The sequence below is a fragment of the Carassius auratus genome, chromosome 45 (genome assembly GCF_003368295.1).
Source record: "Carassius auratus strain Wakin chromosome 45, ASM336829v1, whole genome shotgun sequence".
NCBI lineage: Eukaryota > Metazoa > Chordata > Actinopteri > Cypriniformes > Cyprinidae > Carassius > Carassius auratus.
Window position 1 is genome coordinate 14,716,847 of NC_039287.1, and position 23,036 is coordinate 14,739,882.

Genomic DNA, 23,036 nt, shown 5'->3' on the forward strand with positions numbered 1-23,036 from the left:
TTTTTTGGAGACTGGGTCTGCTGGAAGTGTGCCGTTCTCACAAACCGTGTGCTGTGATGATGATACTGTGGTGCACTCTGAAAGTAAAAATTAAGCCAGTCTTGAGTATTGACAAATCTCTGCAGCCAAAAAGACAGTCATCTCAAGAACACAAAGTTCCTGAGGTGCAATCAGGATCAGGGCAGAACAATATTGCCAAAATTTACGTCGCAATACATTTCTTAATTTCGGTCTATAAGATATAATTCCAATATCTATATTGATTTTGAAATGTGCAGTGCTCATGTTTATTCAACAAATTCAACCACGCAAATAAATAAATGTATGGGATAACGCAGCCTGTACCAAAATATCGTAAATGTGTTTAATAAATCAAATCATTTTTACTGAAAAATAAAAATAAAAAAATAAAAATCACATACATACATATAGATAGATAGATAGATAGATTCATAGATAGAAATTGAATTATTGTCCAGCCCTGAGTATAGCGTTTCTCAATTTCAGTCCTGGGGACCCATCTACTAGAAGTTTTAGGTGTTATAGACATATCACCATTTAAATCAGCAGATTCAACTCAATTTTATATTACAAAAAAAAAAAAAAAAAAAAAAAAACTGAATAGGTGAAATAGTCTGGAAACAAATTCTTTCCATACTAAATTATTTTTTCCCATGCATATCCAGACCTGGAACCTGCCAGTTAAGTTATTCTTTTCTCTTTACGGTCCTCACCAGCATTTTGTCATATGTATATATAAAAGATCATTTTTGTGTTTATTTGGTATCATGCAATGTGTTTACTGGGTTTAAATAAAAAATAAACAGCATTATTTTCCACATATTTTATATTATTTTATCTCCTGTAAGCCCCGCCTTTCTGATACCGGTGGATTTGGTCTAAATTCAGAGCTGCAAGACACCGAGGTATGCTCCGATTGGCCAGCAATCCAGTACATTGTGATTGCCCAAAGTCAAGCGTTTGACGGAAATGTTATGCCCCTTACAAAAAACATCCCCGCAAAAAACATTAAAAGCCATTTCAAATGAGGCTTTTGTTGTGTTAAGCGGGAACATAATTACTGTTTATGACTTATATTGTCTTTTTACACGTCGCGACGTAAACATAACAACATATCGGCATTTGTAATTGGAGAAACAAACCACAAGCACTTCGCGTTTAAATAGTAAAGTTAGGTAGCACATTATAAAATGTAACTTCCTGCCAGGCTGTAAGAAGCGCCAGACTCTCTGTAATGTCCGTGTTGTCCATCAACAGTGTAAATATACCTCACTTGACTGACCACAGAATGATGAGGGTTTGCGGCCCGCTCAGAGCAGGGCGAGTTGGAGAGCGGTTAAATGCACAACCTGCCTTTCTCTCTCCCATTTTCAGAAAACAGTCCGTGTCACCGGCGCACATGACAACATACAGTGAAGAAATGATGATTACTTTCTCTGCGTATACATTTGGGCGGTTCGGTGCAAATCACCCCCAAATGTTTGCGTAGAGATGTGGGGGTGTGTTAGAACGGGCCATTTTAGGGGTGTGTGGCAGACTCCTAACTTCAATAAAGAATATCTCTTTGGATTTAAGACTTTAGTCTTCGTAACTTAACAGATGTTTTTTATGCACCAAGAGCTTGTAATACTCCAAAGAGAAAAGGAAAAATATAAAAGTTATTCTAGGACAGTGATCCTCAAATCTGGCTCGCGAGATCCAGTTTCCTGCAGAGTTTAGCTCCGACTCTAATTAAAACACACCTGCCTGTGATTTTCTAATGATCCTGAAGACACCGATTAGCAAACTCATGCGTGTTTGATTTGGGTTAGAGCTAAACTTTGCAGGAAAATGAATCCCGTGAGCCAGATTTGAGGATCAATGTTCTAGGACCACTTTCAAACATAACCATTTCATGACACTTTACTCACCCCAATTTCATCTAGGATGTGTATGTACTTCGGTCTTCAGTCGAAAAGAAATTTAGGTTTTTGATGGAAATATTTCTGTAACAGTTACTGGTCAGAGAGCGAGGTAAGTAAACAACGGCGAAGTTTATTTAACAACAGGAGAGCAAAGGAGCTGAGTGGAGATTGTTCAGGTGAGTATGCCAGCACTGAGATTTGTCTAGAGGATGATCCAGGAAATAATCTGATCTTTCTTGCTTTACAGGAGACTCGTAGAGACGGAGAGTGGAGACCAGGACTGACGGGAAACAGACACCTCGACTAGAGAATTGAGCTGGAGACGGAAGGGATCACTGAGGAAGGAGACAGGTGGCAAGTATCACAGGCAGGTAATAGCTTGCTTAGTCCACATCGAGTTTATGAGACTGGATAGTGAATGATTCTGAGGTATGTGCTTTTATGTTCAGCAAAGTGCTCATGGGCTGCAGGTGTGCATGATCAGGAGCCAGGTGAGTGCTGTGATGAGATGCGGAAGAAAGATGCTAATCTTGTGACAGTACTTCCCCTCCCGGAAGGCTCGTCCCGAGCTGTAATAAGCCCCGGGGCTGGTGCAGGGCAGGAATAGGATGGAGTAAAGGAGGACCTCCAGGTAAGTCGGGGAGCCATGACGGAGTAGGAGACCCAGGAGGCCATGGTGGATCAGGTTACTGGGGGCCATGGCAGAGCAGGCAGCTCGACGATGATAATCTTGGCCCACATCCCACCCTTAACTCAGCCATATAGCCCCCCAAAAAAATAATTGGGAAAGTCCAGGGTCTTAGGTTCATGGGGGCGCTGAGGAGGAGTGGGCTCTAGTGGGCGAAGATGACACTTAAGGAGAAGATGGCACTTAAGGACCCTCTAGAGGAGCGGAAACTGGACGGGACCCGCGGAGGCTCTGGAGGAGGAGAACTGGACAGAACTAAAGGAGCCAACGGAAATGAAGGCTCTGGGGTGAGGAGAGGAGCTGAGAACTCAGGGAGAAGTGTCAAATCCAGAATACCTACCTGTTTGCCTACAGGAACTAATGGGTGCTAAAGAGAAACAGGCACTAGGGCTGAGCTCTGGGGAATCTGACACAGGGGAGGGCATTTGTAAGGTGCGGGCATCTTAATGTTATAAGGCCTTGCCATAGGACCTTATGGCGGCATTAATCTTGCTTTGGGCAGCGGCACAGGCTTTGCCACAGATGGCACTCAGCTTGAGTAAACCGTTGACGGCTACAAATTTGTGTTGGCCGCGGATGGTGGTGTTGGGCATGAGTGCGGGCTGAACAGCAGAGCCATGGAGAGTGATTCAGGACTTGAGGCACCGGCGGCTGGCAAATGCAAGCTCAGCTGGGGAACAGCAAGTGGAACAGAGCGCAACAACATCCACGTGACGACTGTGGACGGGACTTCACCTCATCCATGGTGAAGTCTAATCTGGCAAACCACAGCGCGAAGTTGATATAATTCTTCAATGACCAGCATGGATAAGCTCTCAGCATGACGAGATGGATATCTTCCTCCAAACCGCACCAGAATCCCTTCATTAAGGTAAGGTCATCACATGCGGCGAGTTGACCATAATTCACAAACTCCTGCACAAAATCATCTAGATCTCGGACTTCATGGAGGATAAAAACAGTTTATGAGACCGGACAGTGAATGATTCTCAGGTGTGTGCTTTTATGTGGGGCTTGATGAGTGAGTTAATTGGAGTGCTAATGGGGACAAGTGTACCTGACCAGGAGCCAGGTTTAGGCGAGTGCTGTGATAAGAAGAGGAAGAAACGGGCTGATCAATGGACTCCAGATGGTTGAGTTCTTGGCTTCAAAAGAGCTATAAACACTAAAACAAACAAACAAGCAAATATATATATATAATTCGTGAACAGCATTTTGTTTTGTTCTCTCTCTGTGCTCTCAGTAATCACGCAATGCCGACATGCTACATCATCCGCTTGAACTGCTGCCGGGTTTCAGAGTTGGCAGACGGGTATTTTGCAGACATTATATGAAGACCCTAAAGAATCAGTCCAACTCCGGAAAATGGGCATCCGATGTCCCATTATTTAGGCAAACATAAATTGAAACTGACATTATGTAATCATTACCTTTTGGACTAGAAGTGGACTCCTCCAAATCACTGTCCACTGTAACTTCCTCTAAAAGGTAGAAAATACAGAAATTAGGGGTGCACCGATCAAGATTGGCCGATCATTAATGCGTATCTCGTCAGTAAAGCCGGTTCTCTAATCAGCTGTAAATTGCACCAGGTGCGTGATATTTTGATACAGCGTTTATTTGCGCAGCTAGTCATTTAACAACGGCCTGGTGGAATTTACAGCTGATTAGAGAACCGGCTTTACTGACGAGATGCGCATTAATGATTGGCCGATATTGATCAGTGCACCCCTAACAGAAATATATTATTTAAAATACAAGGTAATGTTATTCAAAGCATTCCCAAAATCTGAACCCATGTTGTGTACGGTGTATAGTACCTTCTGGATCTATGTTGATTTCATTAAGATTTCGCCCTTTAAAGTCTGCCAAGCGTCCTTTTTCGAGGGCCAGAAGAATTTTACTAATTTTGGCCAGTTGGAGGGTGCCTTCGGGTAACCTGTAAAATTGACGATGAACTCGAATGTCATGGCCTAGAAAGTCTGCCAACTGATCTAACTCTGTGTTGCTAAGATTAAGAACTTCAGAAAGTGTCCCGATCTGTTTTCTCAACTTTGTTGATGTAAGAGTCTGAGGATTTTTTGCACTACATGCAACAGCAAATTCGCGAATGCAATCAGAGCCTCTGAAAATGTCATTGCATACGGGCGTGCAAAGAGAAAAGGATTTTCATTTGGAATTCCACAGGTATTCCGATTTTCAAGAAGCAGGCTGATTGATTCTTGCATGGAAGGTGTGAGAAGCACGGGAACCTTTCTGCCTCTTTTGCCTCTAATTTCTACACGCTTGAAGTACTGACACAGTTTATTTTCTAAATCTGTGAGGGCCATGCTAATATCTGGATGAGCATCCGATTGGTTGCTGGAGATGTATGCAGACAATGGCATTTGTGACACTTCCCCTTCTCGTCTACGATTGAAAAGCATAACCTGAGTTAACGTGATCTTGGCCAGTTTTGCCCAGTGCTGAGATGATGGCTGTGTTAACAAGAGTTTGCGATGGGTCTTCTCTTGCTCGTCAAGATATATATGAAGGAGCTTAACATCTTCTGTGAATGGAAGTAATTGTGGGGAATTCCATTTTGCTTCCTCCAGTGTTCGCCGGGCTGTTGTAGAAATGTATTCGGGCCATCTGGACTTATAAAGCTGTTGAAAACTGTTCGCAATTTTTCCTGTCTTTTCGTCTCCTCTAATAGTAGAGTGGCTCTCAATAAGCATTGCGATTTTGTTCAGACTCTGTCCAAGTTTCACAGCCACACTAGCCTTTTCAAATACATTGGTCTCTTCATTGTAGCCAGCAGCCCTTTTAACTGCATTGATGGTATGCATGAAGTTTGTGGGATGAATGAGCTCTTTAATAGATGTAAGGGGGGATACCTATCTTGCACATATTAGGAGTCTTCCAAGCTCCCTCATCTTTTGGCGGATGTGTTCATGCATTTTAACTCTTGATCCATACTTGTTGTAAAGATGCTTTCCTAACTCTAAAATGCACCAGTCATTTCTAGTTTCAAGTGCCACTTGGTCCTGGTTCATGGAATTTAACAGCTTCCAAACACCATGAGTTACTCCTGGTGGGGGAGGTTGTGCAAAGCCACAAAGAACCTGGACACGGGTTTTTCCAGGTTTCGGCTTCTCATCACCAGGCTTGAATTTGCAAACCTTGACATGTCGCCACAAAGTTTTTTTTAAGAAGAGTCCTTTGCAGTAAATGCAGTGCATAAAACTTTCCCCCTCCAGGTTCTTTTTGGGCAGTTTCCGCGGAATCATCAGTCCTGCACCTGTATTAATAACAGTACTATTGTAAGCAAAGTTCCCTTTGTTACGTAGATACTCAAGTTGCATCCTCCTTTCTTTTGAGCCCTTTGGATGACTTAACGCTTTTGCTACCTCTACCTCATTTCTATGCTTTCGTTCCAGGTGTCTAGAAATTTTTGTAAAAGCACCTTCACAAAAAAAGCACTGTTGTTTTTTGCTGTACATTCTCAATCCACCTCTCTTTTTAATTACAGCTGGGATAACTACTGATGTTGCGCTGTCAAGAATGGAAGATGTGTCAGGAACTTTGGCTATGTCGTGGTTCTGGGAGCTCCCTAAGTCACCGCTGCTTTGAATACTGAACTTTTTGATTCTGTTCACAGCTGAACTGCTCCGGACTGGCAAAGTCTGTAACTTTTTTTCTTTACCCTTTGGTGAAGCAGTAAAGCTCATGCTACTATCTGATGTGTAACTCTCTGATGTATCAGGAATGTACTCTTCCTCACTAACAGATAACTCATCTTCGCTCGAAACATCCGAGTACTCCGCGATCTTCCCTCTAGCCTTGAAAGACAATGACCATTCAGTTAATTTAATCCTCTATCATAGGCTATTTTCCATTCTATTCTATTTACAGGGTTTCTGCAGGGTTTAATCAGTCAAATGTAAGACTTTTTAAGACCTTTTCATGACTATTAGGATTTGAATTTATGACCTACACGAATTACGATAAATAAATTCAGTCATTAAAATTCCTTTCAAAAGTATTTATTATTGACTTTTCATTGAAAGTAACAAGTTTTATTATTTGAAGAGTTATTCTATTATGTCTTAAGATTAAGAAACTGAAGCCTTCGCCTTCTTTTTCTTGAGTATCAAGAACACAGGAACACTTAACAATTGTAACATTGTAAAGTAACATTGTAAATTAACAATTATTTTATGGCATTACTTTCCAAAATAAAAAGTGTTATTGGTGTTTGGTCACAGTATTCAACACCCAGAGGCAGGGTATATTTGGGGTCAGCGGTGAAGGTTGTACCAGTGCGCCCTGTTTGAAATTGTCTAATTTGTATGTATGTTTGTTTATTTTTATTTATTTTTGCTATTTACACAATGTTTAAGTTTTGTTTTTTTTTCAAGTTTGTAGGTGTCCAGGTACAGAAACCGAATAATTAAATTTAAAATAGCACTGGATAGTCTTCAATGTAAAAATTAAATATACAATCAAACCAAAATTTATTCAGACAGTTTAATTGCTATTGCTTCTAAAATGGTTATAAAATACGACAAGACTTTAGAGTTAAATTCGTCTTGATAATGTCATAACTTTGATAAAAATGTACGTAATGGATTACAATCAACCAAAACTACAGACAACTGTTACTGATAATATTTACACAACTATCAATACTTTGTTGACCAATTACCAACCAATGCATTTTGTTCAGACTGTGGTGTGAAAAGGTTGCATTAGCAATTCAGAAAAAAATGCATGGTGCTTTATAAGGTGCTGAATAATTTTTGATCCCAATTTTATATATAGATAGATAAAACATTTATATCTATTTCACTAGTAGTTCACTGTGAAGATTATTTGGGTCTAATATGTCACAGTTTGCTTAAAATTCTTATTAAAACTACAAAGTAATGCAGTCAAGGAGAGTGAGTGATTTTTCTTTCATTTTCTTGGATTAACATTACAGCAGCTAATAGCTAAATTAGGCGTGGTCACTTTAAGAGACGATGAACGCATCTTTTTCCTCAACTGTTTACTTTGACTTATATATATATATATATATATATATATATATATATATATATATATATATATATATATATATATATATATATATATATATATATACACAAATAACTGAATATATTATAATTGAATATACAAATAACTGAAGAAAAAAAAAAAGTTTTATAGCATACTTTCCAAGGCGGGTATTTTGATATATTTTGTAGGCTATGTATTTGTCGGCACAAGAGCAAAAAGAAGCAAATTCGGTGTACAAGTGTTTTTAGACGCCTTTCTCAGCGTGAACCCTGAACACCTGAACACCGTGGTACTGAATTGGGCTCTTTCACGTCCTTTTGTTTGTTCAAAACTGTGATTAGTATTTGTTGGTTCATGTGCAGGAGGGACTGTCCGTGATACGCGGCTCTCTCTCTCTCTCTCCGCACCGAACACAGCGCGATAGTTACCAGCTAATCGGTTAACCTTTTCCGCGTCTTGTGTATGGATCGATGCTTGATACCGATTGTTAGTGACGGGCTTGAGCCAGCTGCTAAACGCACCGTCTCCGAACCATGGATCATTAAAGGTACATTTTACCATTGTGATAGCCAGGATGATTTCAATTAAGCTAAGCAGTGACTCAGTATGACACAGTATGTTCGGAGTTCGCGCGGGTTTCTGTGAAAGTCCTTCTGACAAGTCTGTATGCTGCCGCATGGACCTTGTAGTTCTGGAACGCTGTGATACCAGTGTGATACCACCCAGATTCCTCATACAGAACTACAACAGGTCAAACAAATGAATGCCATTGCTGCTGCGAGCGTATTTTGATGGAAGAACAAATTAATGGACTAGCATATCAATTTAAGACGTGGCTAAATGTTTTTTTATGACATTGTATGGAAAATCCGGACGTTTTTATGACTTTTATGGCCTTAAATTCTTATGGTTAAATTTATGACTTTTTATGACCCCGCGGAAACCCTTTATTTAACCTATTTAAATAATTAACACTTACTCTTGTGTTTTTTGCTCTTTTGGATGCTGTGGTACAAGCGGAATGTTGTTCACTCATTGCAAATGATGCATGATTCCGTCTGACGTCACGTTGAATGTCTTGGTCATCTTTACCATTTACACTCGAATTTTCAAAGAGATCATCCGAGTCATCATGAATCACAGATCTCTAATAAAACAAACAAAAACATCAGAATGACAAGTTACAAATGTTCTAGAAAAAGTGTGTTTATCATAATGAAAAATAACTTTTGCCTTTTTTTACACTTTAATGTGTAAAATCTGTATCTATTAAATCAACATGTTAAATGCTCGATCAATGTCTATTAATTTAAAGCCCCCTTCCTCAAATCTTGCCCTGGAGGTCCAATGCGCTGCAGAGTTTAGCTCCAACCCTGATCAAAGTCACCAGCCTGTGATTTTCTAATGATCCCAAAGACATTCGCATACCTGCCAACCTTGAAGAAATTTTATGAGTACTACACCCCCCCCCCCCCCCCACACACACACACACCGCGTGAACCTTACAGCCCACCGCCAATGTATGCTCCACCATTGCACACACATCTGTGAGAAACCTATGAGATACCTAACACTATAATACATATTATACACATAATATCCTTTCACCAATTAAGATTTATTATTTACTCCATAACATATACAAGTAGACCATAAATGTTATACAATTTCTGCAATCCCTCCGAACATTTTGTACTGGAGGCATAGGCCATGGAAACTTCTTCCACCTGAAAATATTGTCAGAAATAAAAGTAAACTGAGGACATTCTTTCTAAATAAATCAATCAAAAATTTAATAAATGTGCAAAACCAGCAGTTATCAATATCAAAATCAGTTTGCTAAAAACAAAAAACATTTTTTTTTATAATTTTTCATGCAAAGTGTTTAAACTTTTGCATTGTTTAACTTGTTAAAGGTTGCAGATTTGGCTTTTTTTAAGTAGTGCATCAGTGAAAGTCTCTTTGTAACAAATGCTTTCTTTGGAGGCAATCATGACTTTTCTTGTCACCAGAGAACTAAACATCTCTGTGCTCATATTAATAGATTATTATTAATGTTGAAAAGAGCTGAGAATATTTTTTTCAGGTTTTTACAGGGGAATTAATTGAAAGAACAGCATTGTTTGTTACATTTGTTACAGTTACATTTATTTGTTACATTTATATTATTTACATCAAGCTTTTGAATGGTATAGTATTGCATATTGTTATTGAAACTTCATAATGTTTCACTTGATTATACATTTAGTCAGGAATTATAGTTTGGAAAAAGTCTAACTAGTAAAATTTTTATACGTTATATGAAAACTAGTACAAGTATATAAATAAATAATAAGAGACTTACTCATGTTTATGATCTCTGCTGAATAAAGTGCTTCATTCTTTTTTTTCCTGAGGAAATCCAAATCTCAAATGCTCAACCACATCACATTTTGGGGTGACTTATATCTTATTCCTCTCATCGCGAAGCAAATAGTAAAATAAAAATAAAAACTTTATTTAACATTAGAATCTGAATAGAGCGTTCAGCGCGGGGGCGTGGTCGAATTAGAAGATAATGGGAGATGTGAAAAACGGACAAGACATCGCGTTGTTTTCATATGGATTATTTTATCACATAATATTTGTTTTCGGCGGTACTTGTTTAGTTTAAAAGTAGACATTTCAGGCTTTCTATAGATATCTCTCTCGTGTCTCTTCGTTGAGTATTCACTGAGTTACACTTCATTTTAATGACGTGTTTGTACATGAAGATCACAGCAGACAAAGGCTGAAGACAGCACACCTTGTTTGTTATCTTTATTTTATGTGCACAAGTTTTGTTGTTATTATGTCTGTATACAAATAAAAGTAGACCCTTTACAGATTCGATTTTGCGTAATTTAAGTTCTTTTCCTGGTTATCAGGAGAAAATGACTCATAACGCGTATACGCGTTAAACGACTCAAGAGGGTTGAACAGAACACTTCAAAACGAAAGAAAACAGACTGCTCTCTGCTTATCTACCGTTAATCCGTATGAAATGTGCATTTCTCTGGCGCGTTCACTACTGCGACTTTTTCGTCAACTTTATCTTTGCAGTCGACACGACATTGATACAGAAAACACTTGTTTATTAGTAATTATATTGATAAAATATTCATAATCATTACTTTTGCCGGTTCTTTGTGACAGCTTTTAGGTGCGTTATTGGAAGGGCCACCCTTTCATGTTAGCCTACATCCACGGTTGTCAAACTGGGGTACGCGTACCCCGAGGGGTACGTGGACTGATTTCAGGGGGTACGAGAAAGAATATCTAAGTCATGCCTTTTCAAACGTTTTCTCTGTCCCACGGTGGTAACTTCTTAGGCGATCCTTAAAAATATTTTGGTTTGCCGTAACAAAAAGGATTGGCAGGTCGGACTAGCCATATATATATATATATATTTTCAAGATTCAAAATGTAAAAAAAAGTACAATTTTTGTAATGGTGATTACGTAGCTATTGATTTAAACAAATAGTATGCGGGACTTCACTGACAGAATTTCGTGCCAAGTTAAAGAGGTGTCGAGAAAAAAAAAAGATTTTGATAATAATAAAAAAATAATAATAATTATATTTATATATTAAATAACAATTAGAAAACCTGTATAAACTGAACACCAAAGAATATTAACTATTGAGCGGTGGGGACGCGTTCATAAGGGTGGCGCTGCCAATAACGCATAAGCTGCCACAAAGAACTGGGAAAAGTAATGATAGATTATTAATATGTCAAATATATCAAGGAGACATTTCAATTGTTTATTAATAGACAAGTGTTTTCTGTGTAAAAGATGAAGTTGACTATGCTGACTCGCGATCTTCGTAGCAGTGAGCACGCCAGAGATAAATATGATTAGCCTAAGCAGAGAGCAGTCTGTTTTCTTTCGTTTTGAATTCTTTTGTTAAACATGTTTAAGTACACATTTCATGCTTTCTTTATGTATATCTCTCAGGTCTGTATGGCAAGTAGCTTATACGCTGAGTTTCGGTTCAAGAGACGATCTCCAGTTCACGCGCTGGCGACTCTGTGTCCTGATTTATTGCCTGCTATATTTTCTTGTTATTTGTTAAGACAAAATTAATACAAAACGAAATTCACTTTAAAGAAAGGTTTTCTACAAAAACAAACTCAATGAAGTGGTCAAAATCATGTCTGCCCACTCCATTTGTCTTTCGATATTTTCGGGATTATCATGCTTTTCACCTTTCATATAATAAACATAAAATAAAATAAATATATATAATTTTATTTAAACATGAATATGAAATTAAATCGTTTTTTTAAAGACTGGGCTACAACGCACAGTAGGCTAAAGTAGCATATAGGCTACAGAGAAATTTAATGTAGGAGCGTATTGATTACCGGTGAGAGCTACGATTTTTTAGTTCAATCATCGAATATTATTTTGCTTGATATTCCAATTTTTAATATTTGGTGTTTTATGTGTGAGATCTCTGTGAAAGTTTTAAAGCAGTTGTGTAGTGCCTCTTTCAGTGTGCTCACGTCCGTAGCATTGTTTGTTCCTCATAACTGCGAACACGAAAAATAAAATAAAATGAATATATTATGTTCTGCGGAGAGCCAACCCTTCTTCATCCGGTGGGTATATTACTTTAGGTTTGCCAGTGTAATTCATAGAATTACTACTAAAACATATTTTACCACCTAAAAGTTAAAGATTTTTTGTGTCAAATCCGGACCATAACGCAAGTGTTACCTCTTCTCATATTAAATATAAAACGCTGCTTTATTAAGTGAGTATGGTATATAAACAGACGTTTCAATATATTAAACGCATTTTCTGATGAACGCATTTTTCTCCCCGAGTGTCGCGATTTCGTTTTCATTTTGATTACAGATTACTGATTACAGCTCTGCGTCATATTCAATTAAGTTTATTTGCCAAACAGGACAGATAAAAACAATCAAAACAAACAAACAACAAACAGTAAGAAAAAGCAAATACAATAATTAAAATACATACAGACATTTCAGCCAATGCACTCTCAGTCTGGATGTGTAACGTTACCTGTAGCAACTCACTAAGGCATCATAATAAACGTTGCTATGACGACAAATATTATTTGTCGCGCGGCGCGCAAATAAAAAAAAAAATCCTGTCAGAAATCATCCCAGTTACGTCTATTTGACAAAACAAAAAAACAATTTCAATCGATGGATAAATGGTTGAAACGGGTTCAGGCCATACCCAGAACGACAACAGAAACTTCACAGGAGTCACCTGCTGTCGGGACAAGCTTTTCAGGTCAAGACACTATCATTGCTAATCCTAACTCTGACGAAAGGCCTGATGCTAGCCAAACCATTAACATGGACAGTGATGGAGACGGGGAGACACAGACTCTTCCATCAAGACAACAAGGCGATGGTAGGGAGGCACACTCAAAGATAAGAAGATATAACGAAGATTATATAACTCTGGGCTTTACATACACAGGCAATTCAAATTTCCCTCAGCCACAGTGTGTCATATGTGCGCAGGTCCTGTCTAATAACTCGTTGAAGCCTTCACTCTTAAAAAGACATTTAGAAACGAAACATGGCAATTTGAAAAATAAGCCACGGGAGTTTTTTGTGCGACAATTGAGACTGCTTTCTAACAACAAGAAATGTCTGATCGCGCCAGATGCTGTAAATAAGGCAGGAGTAGAAGCGTCTTACATGGTCAGTTACAGAGTGGCTAAGGCAGGCAAGCCTCATAATATTGTGGAGGAGCTGATTGTCCCTGCTGCCATGGACATGGCTGAGAAAATGTTGGGGGAAAAGGCTAAACATACTTTGCAGAAAATGCCTTCATCGGACAATACCGTGTCCCGACGGATCAGTGACATGTCAGCAGACGTTTTGAGACAGTTACTATGTCGCATACAAGCCAGTGAATTCTATGCATTACAGCTAGATGAGTCAACAGATGTAGCAGGCCTGGCTCAGTTGTTGGTGTACGTCAGGTACATATATGGAGGGTCAATCCATGAGGACATCCTCTTTTGCAAATCGTTACCGACGAGGACAACGGGGCAGGACATTTTTGGACTCATAGACAGTTTCATACGATCACACGGAATAACCTGGACTAAATGTGTTGGAATATGCACAGATGGTGCCAAAGCAATGACGGGGAGGCACAGCGGAGTGGTCACCCGTGTACAAGCAGTGGCTCCAGATGCCACTTGGGTCCACTGTAGCATACATAGGGAAGCGCTTGCCGCCAAAGGAATGTCAGACAGCCTGGCACAGGTGTTGGACGACACAGTAAAGATGGTTAACTTCGTCAAATCAAGACCCCTAAACTCGCGCATTTTTTCCACCTTATGCAGTGAGATGGGCAGTGACCATTTGACGCTTTTGCTCCACACTGAAGTGCGATGGTTATCCAGAGGGAAAGTTTTGGCACGCTTTTTTGAACTGAAAGACGAGCTGAAACTGTTTTTCATCGACAATCCTTTTCGCTTGTCAGATAGGTTGCATGATGATGAGTGGCTCACAAGACTGGCCTATTTGGGAGATATCTTTGGCCGTCTAAATGAGCTCAATCTCGGGCTGCAAGGTCGCTCTGTGACAATATTCAATGTGCGAGACAAGGTAGAGGCCACGATTAAAAAGCTGAACTTCTGGTCTGACTGTGTCAAAGACAACGACATTGGCGCATTCCCATCACTGCAGGATTTCCTGTGTGAAAACGAGCTACGGCTTGCCGACATTGTCAGATGTGACATACGGAAACACCTTGGCGACTTGGCAGCGCAATTACGCAAATACTTCCCCGAAACAGAAGACCACGACACATGGATTCGTAATCCTTTTTCGTCACCCAGCACATGCCAGCTTCCTATGCTGGAGAGAGAGAGCCTCATTGAAATATCCACGAACGGGTCGGTCAGAATCGAGTTCGGTCAGAAGACACTGACAGACTTCTGGATTAGTTTGCGGGCAGAGTATCCGGACCTGGCAAACCGAGCGATTAAGACGTTGATGCCTTTTGCTACAACATATTTATGCGAGACTGGATTCTCAGCTTTGGTCTGCCTTAAGACCAAGTATAGGTACAGACTGTTTGTGGAAAACGACCTAAGACTGAAACTGTCCCCAATTCGGCCTAACATCGCTGCATTGTGTAAGAACATCCAGGCACATCCCTCACATTAAACTGGTGATGTGGATGGAGAGGTGGTAGGCCTATTCTGTGTGGTTTACTACAATTTAATTTACTGTTTACTATTTAGTTTACTATTGTTAATGTGTTCTCATTTTTATTATTATTTTACAGCAGAAAAGTTAAGAAAATATAGAATGTTATCAAATGTGAAAAGCAATACTTATCAGTATGTGAAAAGTTAACAATAACTTAAATGAGATGTTGGACATGTGTTGTAGGCCTATTGTGTGTGAGATTGGGTGCATATTTTTTTAAAATCATTATATTCAGCACATTTGTATCATATGTTGACTTTTGATGAGATTTGTATAATTTGTTTATGATTCTATTCACTATTCTCGACAAAATTGATAAAAATAAATATCAATAAAAAATTAAAAAACTTGTTGTTAACAATTGGTGGTGTTGGGGGTACTCCGGAAGATCTAGAATGTCTCAGGGGGTACATGCCTGTTCAAAGTTTGGGAACCACTGGCCTACATGAACGCGTGAACTGAACTGAGCTCGTCACAGCTGGACTGCTTGTTATGATGTCATGTCAAGGTCATTTTTAATGTCCATAAATTCAATTAGGCTAAACATAGCCTAACTGTTACCTTTATCTTACGTTAATCAGCACCTGGCCTGTCTAAAACCTTCTAGATTGCAAGCCATTCCACCACTTAACTGCCAACTAAGCTTGTGGATGGGAGGGGCAGGTGGGCGGTGGGTTAACATGCACCACTCTGATTGGCCGAAAGCTTTTCACTCCACTTACACGCTGTGGATCAGCGGCAGAATCAGCGTCATAGATTGCATAGAAACTGAAATCGGCAAAATGCGAGACGCAACAAAATGCGTACCTAAAGAGCAGCGAATCGTACTAGTGTACTTATGGGTCAAAATGCGTGCAGAGTACGAAAAATGCGTACATGTTGGCAGGTCTGCATTCATTGGCATTGATTAGCATGCTCAGGTGTGTTTGATTAGAGTTAGATCTAAACTCTGCAGGAAAGTGGATCTTGAGGTCCAGATTTGAGGAACCCTGATTTAAAGGGATAGCTCCCCCAAAAATTCTATCATTAACATTACATATCCTCATGTTGTTGCAAACCCATAAGACCCTTATTCATCTTCAGAAAACAGATTAAATTTGAGCTTTTGCCTGCCATTCTAACTCCAGATGGAGGGAAAGATATCAAAAATATCTTCATGTTCTGAAGATTAACAAACGACTTATGGTTGTGAAACGATATTCACAATAGTAACTTGCATATAGAAAAAAGATTTTTAGGTGGTCCAAAAGATGGTGGTCTTTCAATGTTTATTTATCCTTTTAAATTTACTTCACACTATTCAGCTAAAAATAATTCAATTTAGGTGTGAGGCAGGTAAAAACAAATTAAGTAAATGTAAAATATACCTTTTTATAAGATGTCTTAATTTTAGAACACAAAACTTCATCTTCGGTGTCCGAGTAATCAACCAAAGGCTGTTAAAGACAAAAAAAGAAAGATAAATATGAAAATGGAGTGAAAGAGAGAAAATCTGTCAAACAGAGACAGACATACAGACGGATACAGAGACAGACACAGATAGACAGACATACAGACAGAGAAAAAGACTGACACACAGACAGAGAAACAGACAGAGAAAGAGACTGGCACAGACAGAGAAAAAGACTGACACACAGACAGAGAAACAGACAGAGAAAGAGACTGGCACAGACAGAGAAACAGACAGAGAAAGAGACTGGCACAGACAGAGAAAAAGACTGACACAGACAGAGAAACAGAGAGAAAGAGACTGAAACACAGAGAGAAAGAAACTGACACAGATAGACACAGACATACAGACAGAGAAAGAGACTGACACAGACAGAGAAAAAGACAGAAAAAGACTGACACAGACAGAGAAACAGACAGAAAGAGACTGGCACAGACACAGACAGAGAAAGAGACTGACACAGACAGAGAAAGAGACTGGCACAGACAGAGAAAGAGACTGGCACACAGACAGAGAAAAAGACTGACACAGAGATAATAAATACACATACCTCAGCTGTGAATCGTGAAATGCCATCAGTAGTTACAGAATCCTCAGAGCAGTTATCTATTGCTGTCATGTTGTCATCATCCTTGCATGGAGGCTATAAGAAAGTTATTTAAAATATAGTTACAAGTCATCACTTATTAGACAAGGTCCCCACTATGCTAAACCTGTGAAATGTGTGTATTTGGTTCCAATGGGTTTGTATGGCTTTCCTAAGACTACTGGTCCCCACTATGTACATTACACTGGAAATAGTGTGTAAGACTTTCTCAAGTCAATACCAAATATAACAAATTAATAGACAGACAGAGAAAGAGACTGACAAAGACAGAGACAGAGAAAGAGACTGGCACAGACAGAGATAATAAATACACATACCTCAGCTGTGAATCGTGAAGTGCCTTCAGTAGTTACAGAATCCTCAGAGCAGTTATCTATTGCTGTCATGTTGTCATCATCCTTGCATGGAGGCTATAAGAAAGTTATTTAAAAATAGTTACAAGTCATCACTTATTAGACAAGGTCCCCACGATGCTAAACCTGTGAAATGTGTGTATTTGGTTCCAATGGGTTTGTATGGCTTTCCTAAGACTACTGGTCCCACTATGTACATTACACTGAAAACAGTGTGTAAGACTTTCTCAAGTCAATACCAAATATAACAAATTAATAGACAGACAGAGAAAGAGACTGACACAGGCACAGACAAAGAGAAAGAGACTGACAGACAGAGAAACAGACAGAAAGAGACAGGCACAGACAGAGACTGACACAGGCACAGACAAAGAGAAAGACACAGGCACAGACAAAGAGAAAGACACAGGCACAGACAAAAGAGAAAGAGACTGACACAGGCAGACAAAGAGACTGACACAGACAGATAAAGAGACTGACACAGACAGAGATAATAAATACACATACCTCAGCTGTGAATCGTGAAATGCCTTCAGTAGTTACAGAATCCTCAGAGCAGTTATCTATAGCTGTCATGTTGTCATCATCCTTGCATGGAGGCTATAAGAAAGTTATTTAAAATATAGTTACAAGTCATCACTTATTAGACAAGGTCCCCACTATGCTTAACCTGTGAAATGTGTGTATTTGGTACCAACGGGTTTGAATGGCTTTCCTAAGACTACTGGTCCCCACTATGTACATTACACTGAAACAGTGTGTAAGACTTTCTCAAGTCAATACCAAATATAACAAATTAATAGACAGACAGAGAAAGAGACTGACACAGGCACAGACAAAGAGAAAGAGACTGACAGACAGAGAAACAGACAGAAAGAGACAGGCACAGACAGAGACTGACACAGGCACAGACAAAGAGAAAGACACAGGCACAGACAAAGAGAAAGACACAGGCACAGACAAAGAGAAAGAGACAGACACAGACAGAGAAACAGACAGAAAGAGACTGGCACAGACAGACAGAGAAAGAGACTGGCAAAGACAGAGACGGACACAGGCACAGACAGAGAAAGAGACTGAAACAGACAGAGACTGGCACAGAAAGAGTCTAACACAGAGACACAAACATACAGACAGAGAAAGAAACTGACACAGACAGACAGACATACATACAGAGAAAAAGACTGACACAGAGATAATAAATACACATACCTTAGCTGTGAATCGTGAAGTGCCTTCAGTAGTTACAGAATCCTCAGAGCAGTTCTCTATTGCTGTCATGTTGTCATCATCCTTGCATGGAGGCTATAATAAAGTTATTAAAAATATAGTTACAAGTCATCACTTATTAGACATGGTCCCCACTATGCTTAACCTGTGAAATGTGTGTATTTGGTACCAATGGGTTTGTATGGCTTTCCTAAGACTACAGGTCCCCACTATGTACATTACACTGAAAACAGTGTGTAAGACTTTCTCAAGTCAATACCAAATATAACAAATTAATAGACAGACAGAGAAAGAGACTGACACAGACAGAGAAACAGACAGAAAGAGACAGGCACAGATAGAGAAACAGAGAGAAAGAGACTGACACAGACAGAGAAAGAGACAGAAAGAGACTGGCACAGACAGAGACTGACACAGGCACAGACAAAGAGAAAGACACAGGCACAGACAAAGAGAAAAAGACTGACACAAGCACAGGCAGAGAAAGAGAGACACAGACAGAGAAACAGACAGAAAGAGACTGGCACAGAAAGAGACTGGCACAGAAAGAGTCTAACACAGAGACACAAACATACAGACAGAGAAAGAAACTGACACAGAGAGACAGACATACATACAGAGAAAAAGACTGACACAGAGATAATAAATACACATACCTCAGCTGTGAATCGTGAAGTGCCTTCAGTAGTTACAGAATCATCAGAGCAGTTCTCTATTGCTGTCATGTTGTCATCATCCTTGCATGGAGGCTATAATAAAGTTATTAAAAATATAGTTACAAGTCATCACTTATAGACAAGGTCCCCCACTATGTTAAACCTGTGAAATGTGTGTATTTGGTACCAACGGGTTTGTATGGCTTTCCTAAGACTACAGGTCCCCACTATGTACATTACACTGAAAACAGTGTGTAAGACTTTCTCAAGTCAATACCAAATATAAAAAATAAATAGACGGACAGAGAAAGAGACTGACACAGACAGAGAAAGAGACTGATACAGACAGAGAAACAGACAGAGAAAGAGACTGGCACAGACACAGACAGAGAAAGAGACTGGCACAGACAGAGACTGACACAGGCACAGACAGAGAAAGAGACTGAGACAGACAGAGAAAGAGACAGACAGAAAAAAGAGTGACACAGACACAGACAGAGAAAGAGACAGACAGAAAAAAGACAGACACAGACAGAGAAAGAGACTAGAACAGACACAGACAGAGAAAGAGACTGACACACAGACAGAGATAGACACTGGAACAGACACAGACAGAGAAAGAGACTGACACAGACAGAGAAAGAGACTGGCACACAGACAGAGAAAGAGACTGGCACACAGACAGAGATAGAGACGGACACAGGCAGAGATAATAAATACACATACCTCAGCTGTGAATCGTGAAGTGCCTTCAGTAGTTACAGAATCCTCAGAGCAGTTATCTATTGCTGTCATGTTGTCATCATCCTTGCATGGAGGCTATAAGAAAATTTAAAAAATAGTTACAAGTCATCACTTATTAGACAAGGTCCCCACTATGCTAAACCTGTGAAATGTGTGTATTTGGTACCAATGGGTTTGTATGGCTTTCCTAAAACTACTGGTCCCCACTATGTACATTACACTGAAACAGTGTGTAAGACTTTCTCAAGTCAATACCAAATATAACAAATTAATAGACAGACAGAGAAAGAGACTGACACAGGCACAGACAAAGAGACTGACACAGGCAGAGAAACAGACAGAAAGAGACTGGCACAGACAGAGAAACAGAGAAAGAGACTGGCACAGACAGAGAAACAGAGAAAGAGACTGGCACAGACAGAGACTGACACAGGCACAGACAAAGAGAAAGAGACTGACACAAGCACAGGCAGAGAAAGAGACTGGCACAGATAGAGAAACAGACAGAAAGAGACTGGCACAGACTAAGAAAGAGACTGGCACAGACAGAGAAACAGAGAAAGAGACTGGCACAGACAGAGACTGACACAGGCACAGACAAAGAGAAAGAGACTGACACAAGCACAGGCAGAGAAAGAGACTGGCACAGACAGAGAAAGAGACTGGCACCAGATAGAGAAACAGACAGAAAGAGACTGGCACAGACTAAGAAAGAGACTGGCACAGACAGAGAAACAGAGAAAGAGACTGGCACAGACAGAGAAAGAGACTGGCACAAACAGAAAGAGACTGGCACAGACAGAGAAACAGACAGAAAGAGACTGGCACAGACAGAGAAAGAGACTGGCACAGACAGAGAAACCGAAAGAGACTGGCACAGACAGAGAAAGAGACTGGCACAGACAGAGACTGACACAGGCACAGACAAAGAGAAAGAGACTGACACAAGCACAGGCAGAGAAAGAGACTGGCACAGACCGAGAAAGAGACTGGCACAGATAGAGAAACAGACAGAAAGAGACTGGCACAGACTAAGAGACTGGCACAGACAGAGAAACAGAGAAAGAGACTGGCACAGACAGAGACTGACACAGGCACAGACAAAGAGAAAGAGACTGACACAAGCACAGGCAGAGAAAGAGACTGGCACAGACAGAGAAACAGACAGAAAGAGACTGGCACAGACAGAGACTGGCAAAGGCACAGACAGACACAGAGACTGGCACAGACACAGAGACTGACACAGACAGAGAAAGACACAGACAGAGAAAGGCACAGACAGAGAAAGAGACTGACACAGACAGAGAAACCGAGAGAAATAAACTGGCACAGACAGAGACTGACACAGGCACAGACAAAGAGAAAGAGACTGACACAAGCACAGGCATAGAAAGAGACAGGCACAGACAGAGAAACAGACAGAAAGAGACTGGCACAGACAGAGACTGACACAGGCACAGACAGAGAAAGAGACTGAAACAGACAGAGACAGACACAGGCACAGACAGAGAAAGAGACTGAAACAGACAGAGACAGACACAGGCACAGGCAGAGAAAGAGACTGGCACAGACAGAGAAAGAGACGGGCACACAGACAGAGATAGAGACGGACACAGACAGAGATAATAAATACACATACCTCAGCTGTGAATCGTGAAGTGCCTTCAGTATTTACAGAATCCTCAGAGCAGTTATCTATTGCTGTCATGTTGTCATCATCCTTGCATGGAGGCTATAAGAAAATTTAAAAAATAGTTACAAGTCATCACTTATTAGACAAGGTCCCCACTATGCTAAACATGTGAAATGTGTGTATTTGGTACCAATGGGTTTGGTATGGCTTTCCTAAAACTACTGGTCCCCCACTATGTACATTACACTGAAAAACATTGTGTAAGACTTTCTCAAGTCAATACCAAATATAACAAATTAATAGACAGACAGAGAAAGAGACTGACACAGACAGAGAAAGACACTGACACAGACAGAGACAAAGAAAGAGAATGACAGAGACAGAGAAATGGTTACAGACAGAGAAACAGACAGAAAGAGCCTGCCACAGACAGAGACTGACACAGGCACAGACAGAGACCGACACAGACAGAGACCGACACAGACACAGGCAGAGACTGACACAGGCAGAGACAGAGACTGACACAGGCAGAGACAAAGAAAGAGACTGGCACAGACACAGACAGAGAAAGAGACTGACAGAAAAAAGACTGACACAGACAGAGATAATAAATACACATACCTCAGCTGTGAATCGTGAAGTGCCTTCAGTAGTTACAGAATCCTCAGAGCAGTTCTCTATAGCTGTCATGTTGTCATCATCCTTGCATGGAGGCTATAAGAAAGTTATTTAAAAAATAGCTACAAGTCATCACTTATTAGACAAGGTCCCCACTATGTTAAACCTGTGAAATGTGTGTATTTGGTTCCAATGGGTTTGTATGGCTTTCCTAAGACTACTGGTCCCCACTATGTACATTACACTGGAAATAGTGTGTAAGACTTTCTCAAGTCAATACCAAATATAACAAATTAATAGACAGAAAGAGAAAGAGACTGACACAGACAGAGACAGAGACTGACACAGGCACAGACAGAGAAAGAGACTGACACAGGCACAGACAAAGAGAAAGAGACTGACACAGACAGAGAAACAGACAGAAAGAGACAGGCACAGACAGAGAAACAGACAGAAAGAGACTGGCACAGACAGAGACTGACACAGGCACAGACAAAGAGAAAGACACAGGCACAGACAAAGAGAAAAAGACTGACACAAGCACAGGCAGAGAAAGAGACTGACACAGACAGAGAAAGAGACTGACACAGACAGAGAAAGAGACTGACACAGGCACAGACAAAGAGAAAGAGACTGACACAGACAGAGAAACAGACAGAAAGAGACAGGCACAGACAGAGAAACAGACAGAAAGAGACAGGCACAGACAGAGAAACAGACAGACACAGACAGAGAAACAGACAGAAAGAGACTGGCACAGACAGAGAAACAGACAGGGAAAGAGACTGGCACAGACAGAGAAACAGACAGAGAAAGAGACTGGCAAAGACAGAGACTGACACAGGCACAGAC

General features: G+C 40.1%; 1 protein-coding gene and 1 pseudogene across 1 annotated transcript; one reads left to right on the forward strand and one right to left on the reverse strand.

Moving 5' to 3' along the window:
* LOC113062707 (rho-related GTP-binding protein RhoJ-like) overlaps window positions 1-1,389 on the reverse strand; it is an 8,007-nt pseudogene extending 6,618 nt beyond the window's left edge.
* Window positions 1,390-13,363: 11,974 nt separating this feature from the next.
* Window positions 13,364-14,848, forward strand: LOC113062708 (zinc finger BED domain-containing protein 5-like). Its single transcript, XM_026232676.1, has one exon. It carries the CDS (start codon window positions 13,364-13,366, stop codon window positions 14,846-14,848), a length of 1,485 nt encoding a protein of 494 aa, XP_026088461.1.
* The last annotated feature ends 8,188 nt before the right edge of the window (window positions 14,849-23,036 follow it).